This window comes from Sander lucioperca, chromosome 2, assembly GCF_008315115.2.
Source record: "Sander lucioperca isolate FBNREF2018 chromosome 2, SLUC_FBN_1.2, whole genome shotgun sequence".
Classification (NCBI taxonomy): domain Eukaryota; kingdom Metazoa; phylum Chordata; class Actinopteri; order Perciformes; family Percidae; genus Sander; species Sander lucioperca.
The window spans coordinates 19,413,741-19,425,165 of NC_050174.1; the positions used below are offsets into that span (position 1 = coordinate 19,413,741).

Below are 11,425 nucleotides of genomic sequence, written 5' to 3' on the forward strand. Positions count from 1 at the left end.
AACACTGGTCAGCTCAGGCTCAGGTACACAGGTTAGCTCAGGTACACAGGTCAGCTCAGGCTCAGATACACAGGTCAGCTCAGGCTCAGATACACTGGTCAGCTCAGGCTCAGATACACAGGTCAGCTCAGGAACGACAAGAGGTTGATGCAGAGCATGGCGCTGGGAGCCATGTTTTCCCCTCCTCCGTCTTCGGCCTCCACAAGTACAAGTTTGATTTTAAACCTCCCAGTCATAAAAATGTATTTTATTTTCTATTACACATTTTAGTTGTGCTTGTGAACACAATCTGCACATTTAAAAATGACTACTGGCATCATAACACATTAAAGGATGAAGGTGGTTTAAAAACTCCTTTTTTATGGGTCATTCTAAATTGTTGCCTGGTGAATATTGTTTCCCTACAGGCACATATTTAACATTTACTTTACTAAATAAATAGTAGAGTTGAGCCGGATACTCGGCTGAAACGAGTATCCGGTACGGATAAAGCACTTTTGCCGAGTACGAATATTATACGAGTAATACGAGTCAATATCTGTGCTCGGATTGAATAAAAATCCTCATTGGGTAGCTGACTGTGTCTGTGTTCTGTGATAGGCTAGTCGTCACAGCGCCCCTCCCCTACACACATACAGATTTACTGTGTTGCTGTGTCCCGCTCTGCTCACTCACACACAGAACACTGAGAAGAGAACAGCTCGCTCTCTCTCTCTGTCTCTCCCTCAGTAACTCAGGTTCGCGGGTCTTTTCTGTTAACGTTTAGGGTTTCTTCAGCTTCAGGTTTGTTTTTTACTTCGGTTTGTAGTACTTACTTATTAACCAGTAGAGTTCTGGTAAACGTGGGGTTTGTTCAGACGTGGTGCTTGGTAAAATGCGACTCACGTTGCGTCTCTGCCTGTTGGAGATTTGTTTTCTTTTTTAAACCGTCAGCTGGCTCTAACCAGTTTTTTTTACTTCACGCACTGAGTGTCTGACACTGTCTTGCTGTATTTCATAAAAAAAATAAAGGAAGTAGTGGTATAAAACTATATTACAAATGAATTAGCTACACACACACACACACACACACACACACACACTCTCCCCGGCCCCGCCCAGTCCGAGTACAGATACAAATACAGATAATTCATATGGTTAACAGATACAGATACAGATACAGATAATGCTGTACTCGCTCATCCCTAATAAATAGTATTAATACAAGTAAAACAGTGTTTTGTGTAAAGGTTTTAAAAAATTGCTGAGTAGGCTTACAAAGCAGGGTTTTTTTCTCAAAATCTTTTGCACAAAAACTAATCCACCATACAAATATTTGGTTACTTCTAGAAAGATATTTTAATAAATGAGGTAGCCTAATTTTGTCAACTAGGGAATATAATTAAACATTATAAAATTGTGGTTTCATGCATATTACTATATCTGTTGCTTTCTTTGCACTTGATTATATATTCATTAATTTGTTTTTATTATATATGAGATAGTGCAGACAGATTTGAACTGGCTTGCTTCTATAATAATTAGATTCATATCTGAAAGTACATTTCATTCCTTCACATGCCCTGACACAGTAAAACATAACCTTCCTTCTTCTGTGAGTGAGTGCAAATGGTATCTGTTCACTTTCAGTCATTAAAAAAAGTGGACAAAAAAAACAAAATATGTTGCTGTAATGCTCTCTACAGCAACAGTTACATTAAACCATTAATGTATAGTCAGAACCAGAATGTGACATAAAATGTGGCCATTGTAGTCTACACTTTCTTACATATGGACAGCTGCTTTAGATGCAAGGTATTTATTGTACCTCTGAAAGAAATGTGACTATCGGAAGAAAATCATTATAATGAACATTTTGGAATAAAACCCTTCAATTCAAACATCAATCGTGTCGAAAATCACCGTCAACAGATAAATTAGGTCTCCAACCTAATGTTAGTGAAAGTGTCGACATATGAAAGCATCAAACATGTATTTTAAATTAAAGAGATGAGAGCATATCCAGTTGTTCCTGGTCCCCATTTGCTTAGCACAGATAAATTGTATGTACGGGACACAGAAGTTTTTTATCCGGACGTTATTGTAAACAAACATTGGGATTGGGGCTATATAGAGACATGAAAACCATCTAACATTTTAAATAGCCATGCGTCCTTTCAACACAATGTGATCTTTTTTTGCATTGTCTCCGTGGTGCAACCTGGCCAAACATACAAGTTCTGTGTTTGTATCTGTGGCTCTGGGTGTGGCGTTAGCAGCAAGATAAAACCTGCCTTTGTTCTGAAGTTTTATGGCTGTGTAACTTCACCGGGGATCCATTAATACCAGAGTAAAATTATTTATTTTTTTATTTTTTTAAACCTTCTAGTAATTGTTCTTAAAAATGGTCACATATCAGGATTATCGATGACACAGAGACAAGAGACATCAGGGGCATTTTTCTATGATAAGAACGTCTTCCATTTCATTATCTCTAATTAAGAACCAGAGAGTGTACAGGGAAACATTTAGGGACATTTTATTCACTATAATTCTGTGAGTGAGATGAAAAGATAAATCTCATGTCTTTGTGTTAAGTACAGAGCTGGAGTCAGGATGTGGTTAGCCTAGCTTAGCATAATGACTGGAAACAGGGGGGCACAGCTAGCCTGCCTCCATCCAAAGTTCAAAAATATTCTCACCAGCGACTGGTTCAATCCAGAGATGAACAGAAATGTAACATGTGTCATTTGTGGATTTAGGAGGAGTTACGTGCTGGGACTAAAACCAAAACCTGTGCTTTATGATATAGCTGGAGAGGATATCCTGATGGATAAACATATTTTCTTCTAAACTTTTAGTTTTTACATTTCTGATAGTGTACGTATTAAACAAACGAGAGCTTAAGAAAGCAGCTGTTTCACCCTGCTTTCAGTCTTTATACTAAAATAAGCTAACCACACCCTGCCTCCAGCTCTGTACTGCCAAACACACCTGATTTATATCAATGATCTCACTCTCACAGCGAATAAGCATACCTCTACAGTTACACATCTCCATAGGATTGTATGACAATATATTTAACCCGCATGTTGTCAAATTTGACCCATTTTCAACGTTTTTTATATCAGAAATATAGGTTTCTTTCAACCAAATTGCCCAAAGATAACAGTGATGCATGGATGTACGTTGTATGTTACCCATACAACATTCTTCGCAGATAAAATTAATGATTACTTCGATGAATTTTGGGTGTTTTATTTAGTTATATTTAATAGCATTTAATTTCTTTTTTAAATGGTTTTAAAACAGTATCCTGACTAAACTTTGACATAAACCCATCTGTGATTCACTCAGCATCCTATCCTATCTTAACTATTATTCAAAATAATTCATAATATCTGCTTTGTTTAAACTAAAAAATTAGGTATAATGTGATTTAGATTGGGTTTATTGACCATGAATTAAAAAAAAAAGTGACAAAAACAACCAAAACGTTAGAAAAAGGGCCAAAAAAAGTTTTCAGTTTTGATCCAGAAGGACAAGTTAATGGTCGACGAGAAGACAACACAAGGGTTAAATACACTCTGTGCGCTCAGTTCTGTCAATAAATGCATTCTATCATGATCATACAATGCCTGAAACTCTGATGTTCACAACTACTCAGCCTCTAGTTTCCTAGGAATTGAATTTGTTGTCTCTACTTGCTATGAAGTTGCCAAATATGTCAGTTGTACAAATAAATAAAAGCAGTAGTCATTAGTGTTACAGCAGAGAAAACAATGAAAACCAACTCCAACACCATATTATGTACATTAAGGTCTTCACTCGGTGCAATTGTGCTTTTACAGACACTGACTTCAAAATGTCCCGTTGTGTTTCTTTTTTCTTCATCTTCTTTCCTCTTCACCTAATCTGAATCCAGTCAAACAGACACACTGCCACAGACTGCTATGTGCACACGTATTGTGGTTATGCACAATCTGTGTCTTTGCACTCCATGGCAGTGGAAAACATTACTGGTTGGTCAAAGAATGTCAGAAAACAACAATGCCTGTAGAGAAAAGTGACAAATCTGAGGATTTAGAAGGTGTTTGGTTTACGCTAAAGTGCAGAAATGCTCTAACAGCCCATCATTCTAAAGAGCTGACCACCAGGTGTCAGTATGGAAATGGAATCAAAGGCAGTGAGTCAGAAGATGAATGGAAGACAGTTTTCCTTCAAGGCAACACTACCACACCACTAAATGGTAACAATTTGCAGACGGTTGAAAGATCCTGGGATTTACCGGCATTTCTCGCTAACATCTACTCCCTTTTCTTGGATAAATAACTGCAGGAATGTTTGCATGTTCTGAAGACTATCAAATTTACTGAAACAAAGCTATCTTCTCCAAGTGGTAAGATACTATGTGAGAGCATATGCCAAAAAAACAGAAGCTCAAACAAAAAATTCTACAGAAAAAGAGTATTTTTAAATCATGGTAAAACCTTTAACCATAGTTTACACTTAATGCTTTTGTACAACGCTATTATATTGATGTTTGCAGTAAGTATACTATAGGCTAAAATTGTAACCTAACACGAGTAAATAGTTTGCAGCATGGTGAGAAGTTAAACCATTGGAGGTCAGCAAAAACAAAATTTTTAGTGTTAAGGAGTGGTCAGACTGAATGCAAAGCTTTTCAGTGGAAAAGGTGACACAAACTGAATTAAAGTGGCATCCATGGGAGTTGAAAACATTTCAACTGGAGTGAAAACTTTGCTCTTGAAACCCAGGCTGTATGACCCCTCTGTATGAATGCACAAAAAAGTCTGAGCTGCTAACATTTGCTCAGTTGATGGATTTGTTGTTTGGGGCAAATAAACACAGACTGTAGCTACAGTCTAGTGGTCAAAGTCATGAAAATAAAGCAAGACAAACATTTACTCGGTGTTGAATCTGAATGCATCCTTGGGCTGCCAGTGTACATAAAATCAATTGAATTTGGCATGCTGGGCATGCTTCTGAAAAGGCTTGTTTTTAGGCTGACCAACTGAATTTGCTGAAATAACTGCACAGCAATTTTGTATCACCTAATAAACAGTTGGCTACAGTTAATCAGCAGTGTGACTGGCATGTTTAAGATAAGACCTATGAATTGTGTTTCTAGTTCGTGAAACTCTTTAGTGTATTGTCGTTGCGGCAAGCCATTGAACTCACAGTGAGTATACAGTTATTTGCTTGCAGCAGCCATGTGACAGCAGTTTGACAGCCTTGGAGAGTGTGAAAAACTAGATTTAGTTTGATGTATTTTCTGCCTCGTTTGTTTACACCATCTCTTCTCTCCGCTCCAGACCTGCAGGCGGTATGTTGCCCTTGGGACTACGTGGCTGGCTCAGTCCCAGTGCCTGCCCCCTGGCTTTTAGCAGTTGTTCTGGTCCCCAGTGCAGGCAGAGGGGGCAGGGACATGAGGCGGGATGGTGCACAACGCTGGTGGAGGGGTAGAGGGCTGCTGTGGTTGGAGGCAGCCCCCCTGCTCTGTTGTGGTACTGGGAGAGGCGGAGTGCATCCAGGGTCCTCATGGGTGCACTGTAGCAGCGGTGAGCTGAGGATGCTGGTGAGGAGAGAGCCAGGGGGTAGTGGTGGTGGAGGGGGAGGTGTGGGAGGTGCGGCGGGATGAAGGGGTACGGCAGGGTGGAGGAAGGAGATGCCCGGCCCATCAGGAGCGCCCCCAGGGGGTCTACAAGAGGGTGAGGCCACGGCAAGGAGTGTCTCTGTCGTTTGTCCTTCATCCTCCTGTTCTGGAACCACACCTTGAGAGAGGGAAGGAAGAAAGGAAGGAAGAAGGAAGAAGGAAAGGAACAGAAAAAGGAGCAGAATAAGGAAAGAAGGAATGAGGGTAACAAAGTTGAGAAGATTTGGACAAAAGCAGAAAAAAGAAGGTCAGGATAAGGTGCGAGAAGACAGGATTGGTTGAAACAAGGATATATAAAAAGTAAGAGACAGTGAGACAATGGTAAAGAGATGCAGGAGAAAAAGACATGGAAGGAAGAAAAATAAAAACAAGACAAGATTAGGTGGAGTCCCAATAGGCCTTCTCCTTGGAGAGAAGGTATTTAAGCGTACACAACCTCACACCGCCATCTCTTCAGGTACAGTTGTATTTATTAGGATGATATGACCTTAAATTATTACCATAAAAGTTGAAAGCAATGACATTAACATTAACATGCTAATATCTACTAATTAGCACTCAACACAAAGTACAGCTGAGGCTGATGGGAATGTCAATAATTTTCCAGGTAGTTGGTCATGAAAAAAGAATCGGACACATGCAGACCTGACGATGGTGCATGTAGATGCAAAGTCTGTGCATTATCAATTTTATTATGCTTCATCCCACTCATAGCTGCAGCAAATTTAACAACAATCCATCCAATAGTTGTCAAGATATTGCAAATCAAGCAAGCTGATTGGTTGCCGGGATATAATAACCATATATAACGGCTATGACGTCTAATAACTTTGCACAAAAAGTCAAAATCACTCTGGGTCTGAGAAAAAAAAAAACTCACACTAACTAACTGACAGCTGGTGCCACGGAGGGAAGACGTTCATCTGCACACACTGCCATGACACAGAGCTGGTTTAAAATCAGCAAATCTTTAGGTGGCCGCTATATGTAGACTATTTTCACCGCTTTAACTTGCTGTCAGACAGCCCTTCGACGGAGAACTGAAGCTGTTATCTCTTCAAAGCCATCAGACCCCTTTGCCAAAAACAATAATTTTACCTTGCAGAACAGGGGAGTTGCTGTTCTTTCGCTGCCTCAATCGGTTAGTTTGTTTGTGTTATTGTGCTTTCTTTAGTGTTAAGCCAAATAAATAATCTGTGCTAATTGCTAGTGTAGGCTAACGTTACCTGTGCTGCGTTCCTTAGTAACTGCCTCGATTTGTGCAGGTAGCCAGCCCAGGAGGGCCCTACTTTATTGTGAACATAATGATTTATTAATACAAATCTATTTAAAATGAAATGTGACTAAAACTTTTACAGTGCCATACTTGATGACCATTTTATAAAAGCAATAACTTACTTCAGTCTGTCAGGCTGAACAACGCCCCTTAGCTGTGTACCACAGACTGAAGTGAGCTATTGCATAAATATAAGGGGTCTAACTGCAGATGTACAAACTATTCTAATAATTGTACTAAATGCATATAAATATTTTAATTGCAATGCTCTCCACCAGATTACATAGCCTACATGTTTCACTCATCTTTTCTCTAGTTAACTAGAGCACATCTCCATCTTCTTAAAGCATTAAACCTGAGACCGACAAGTTGTCTGTGTGTCCATCTGTCTAGTCCTCAACTATTTTACCAGCTCATAGAATCTCGTTGGAAGACTGTGCTTCTAAAACGTCAGGTGGCTGCGTTTACAAGGCCTCGCCTCACATTCCTGCTCTTTCATAAAAGACCCTGCAATAGTTGGCAGAAAGGTGGGTGCATTTACTGCGCATTAAAGCTGCTGCACTTGGCCAGTGGGCCTCTGCGTCAAATGTTAGACACTGCAAACCTGTCAGTACTCAATCTACCATGCTGATTGAAATGACAAGTAAGAGGGTAGATGATTAAAACCTCACATTCATGGGAAATGTCAAAGAGGTGTTGTCGTTTAGGTGAGTAGCTGTCGCAGATCTTTTGCTTCCTGTTTCTTTTGACCTACTTGGTTTTATTTTTTGGTTGTGTCTATAAGCCTTAGGCTGAGAACAGATGAGGTAAGACAGCACAATTTCATAAAGCCTGAAAATCAGTGATGGGGGAATATTATTGAGCAAAGAAACTGTTGTTCTGAAAGCTCAGTGTCAGTGCGCTAAGTACGAAGCTAGCAATTAGCTTAGCTCAACATAATAACTAGAAGCAGGGAAAACAGCTAGCCTGGCTCTGTCCAACATTCAAAAATACACCTTCCAACCCCTCTCAGGCTCATTGATTAACACGTCCCTGTACAGGAACAGCAATGCAAAAAATTATCATTTGTGTCAGAGATGTTTCTGGGCATGGACAACTGTTCATCAAGAAACTGTGCCAGCACATAACGTCCCTTAAAACCACAGACTGCTGTTTTTTACTGTTCTGTTAGCCTACCGATACAACATGTTTAAGGAATAGTTTGATATTTTGAAAAATATGCTTATTTGCTTTCTGGCTGAGAGTTAGATGAGAAGATGATACCACTCTTATGTCTGTATGCTAAGGATGTAGCTGGAGCCAGCAGCTGGTTAGCTTAGCTTAGCACAATAACTAGAAACAGGGGGAAATAGCTAGCCTGCCTCTGTCCAAAAGAAGCAAAGCCCAACTACCAATACATTTAAAACTAATGATATATCTTGTTTGTTCAATCTGTCCGAACTCTATATGTTAAATGACAATTAGCAGATTTATGGGCCATTATGACTATTTTATTTATTTATGATAAGCCTACTGGTTAGCCAGACATGCTATATCAATGATGTCATATTGCTTGAAAATATTTTTATCTGAAGGGGGGCGCTGCAGAAAAGGTTTGGGAAGCACATGTCTATTCCAGCTTGTGAAGGGCTCATTGCAAAAACTATCCAGGGCACACTAAATTAAATTGCCTTTATTTTACATGGCGTTGCGACCACATAGGTCTCCAATGTCTAATTGGAATAATTTCTAGTAAATCTCCGTGAAGTTACACTATTTCTTAGTTAAGCCTTGATTAACCTACATAGGGCCTTGGGGCAAAAATGAGCTGCTGGGCCCCTATTGACCCCCCAGTTCCTCTCACTCTTTGTGCACATGTAGCTAGAATATTAACTAAATAGAGCCTAGATAGGTTTTCTGTTTGGTGGAGGCTAACACACTGGTAGTCAGATGCAAACATATCCATGTCGTTGCATGATAAAAACAGCGTCCTGTTTCTAAAATAGGTATTGTACGTGCTGATCAGATAGGTCTGAATGCTCTTAACTGGATTTCACTTAGATGCATGTATGAAATAGGCCTAGCCCAACTGTAGCCTCAGGTTATGCTATATAAAATGTGACCGGACCTTTCCCTCATAGACTGCAGGATTGGTAAGGCACAGTACCTTTATCGTTGTCTCCGGTAAGTTTAGAGCTGTGGCCAGTTCGCAGCGCCGGGGTCTAGAGACGTAACTCTCCTTGCCATACTCCTGCTCCAGCCGGGACAGCTGCTCGCGCGTGAACGCTGTCCGATGCCGCCGGCTTTGGTCGAGCAGAGCGCTGCGCGGGCACGGCTCCGTCTGCTCCTGTCCGCCGGGACCGTGCACAACGGCGGCGGCCGCCACAGGCGCCTGTCTGCCCTCTGCCACTGAAATGACGCAAATAGAAGAACGAGCTTTCAGTGAGCACTCTAGGCACTAATAAGGTTCTATCTGTAAATTGATGCGCTGTTATTAATTCTGCCCATATGGAAAAGGATGGAGAAGTATCACAAGCGATAACAGTGCTGTAGGCTACACACTGTAAATGCAATATTGTCACAAAGTTGATCAAGTAAAGGCCTAGAAAAAAAACCAAATGTGTTTGGGGTCCTGGAGACCCTCTTTAACATTTGTCTGCTCAACATTGTTTTATCAGCATGTTACTAAATAACTTCCTAAAGTTATGATAATTACTCGTAACTTGATTTTGAATTGATGGTATGTTGATGTTTCAGTTCCCTCTGTTTGGGGTGTCAGAGACTCCAGCTGTAAAACCTGGTTAGAGTTTCAGAATGCTCTATATCTGTGATTGCTGTTGACAGTACTGTTTAAACAGTACTACTCCTCCAAAATCCCAAATAAGATGATTAAGACTTTTAGACCACTTTGTTCATAGGAACTCTAACAGGGGATTCCACATCTCTGGGATCTAATGGACCCAAACATAAGTACCATCTCTCTGTAGGATAACATACATACATCTTCGTGAAGGACTTTTTGGGAAACAAAAGGGACATATATTATTTATGTAAAACTAACATATACAGTACTTCCTTATTTGGTGTATTAACAATGGTTATGTTCATTTCTGTACCCTATTTGTCACTTCATCAAATGTCGAAGTCCAGTTTGTGACAAAGGGTAGAGTTACCACCTTAATACTTTATACATAGCCTACTGGGTTTTAATAACTTCAGTAAAGACTAAACTATTAAAAGGAACATTTGGTTGATTTCGCAGTTATTAGCCTATATTATATAGGCTGCACTACATGTTGACAAAACACAAATGGTATATGGACATTTTGTGTTCAGGGCATTATTTAGGCTACTTTTAATTTGGAATGCATTCTTTGTAAATGTGTCTGTAAAAGAAACGCAGACGGTGATTTTTCAGCAATTTCTGTTCCTGTTTGTAACTTTTTGGAAGCACTTTAAAAAAAAACAAGAACTAGGCTAGTCGTGATGAACAAAGATTGCTCAAAAGAAACTTTTACATGTAGGCTACTTACGCATCAGGCTGTTTATTGGACGTGTAAAAATGAAGAAGAAAAAAATCCCTCCTTTGTGTGTTTTCTCGGTAGTTCTGTAGGTTGAATATCGCCCCTCTGCCGGCTGCTCTGCTCCGCTTCAGTAAGGCCGGTGAAGATGATGGCTGCTGTCTGACAAAAACGTATCTCCCTGACACTCACACACACTTCATCCAGGTCTGTTCAGAAAGTCAGGGAGAAGATGAGGTGTTTTTGTCCCAACACCCCCCTCCTCCTCCCCCTCCTCCGCTACTGTCTGTGTTCCCCGGGGCTGCTCTCCTCTCCTCTTCTGCCCCTATCGCAGGCGCTCCAGACGGGCCGTCGTGTGCGCGTCGGCCTGGCGCGGCGCCGCGGCCCGGAGAGGTGTTAAGGTGTTTAGGGATAAAGCCTTTGGTCTACGTCTCGGCCTTTGTACTTTTGTTATGGAGAATTAAAGACGCACAGGCAGAGACAGCAACCAGACTCGCATTGTTCTCCGCCGTTTGATGTTTGCGGGGTTGGAAGTAAATCATTACAGGCCTAATGGCTCCAAAGTGGCCGAGGTAAAGCACGGGAGAAAGGAATTAATAATTAAAATGATAGGTGTCAGTATTATAGCCAATACGTATTTTTTAATGATCTATTAGGCTATGTCAGTCTAACACAGACTTTTACAGATTTTCTAAAAACATTTTCTTCTTTTCCGCTTCAATATTCTAAGTCCTTTTTGATTTTTAAATTGTGTTCTGTTCCAAGGTGATGGTACGACGAATATAATTACTTGATATATTTTAATCTTAAAACCATTAGGCTGCTTTCCATTTTTTGTCTGGGATATAGGCCTAAAAACTAAACTAAATATTTTATTTGACTTTTAAAACTTTTAAAATAATACTTGCAACAGATCTTTTCAGTAGGTGATTTAAGGAACTTTGTTCGGATCACGCGTTTGAATAATAACCGGTTATGACAATAAGACTCGAC

The 11,425-nt window shown here is 40.2% G+C and overlaps 1 protein-coding gene across 1 annotated transcript; it reads right to left on the reverse strand.

The window, feature by feature from the left end:
* Positions 1-3,240: 3,240 nt before the first annotated feature.
* Positions 3,241-10,448, reverse strand: eve1 (even-skipped-like1). Its single transcript, XM_036008263.1, has 3 exons — positions 10,445-10,448; positions 9,079-9,320; positions 3,241-5,774 (listed from the first exon to the last, which is right to left on the reverse strand). Exons 1-3 carry the CDS (start codon positions 10,446-10,448, stop codon positions 5,289-5,291), a joined length of 732 nt encoding a protein of 243 aa, XP_035864156.1. The 3' UTR covers positions 3,241-5,288.
* Between the last annotated feature and the right edge of the window lie 977 nt (positions 10,449-11,425).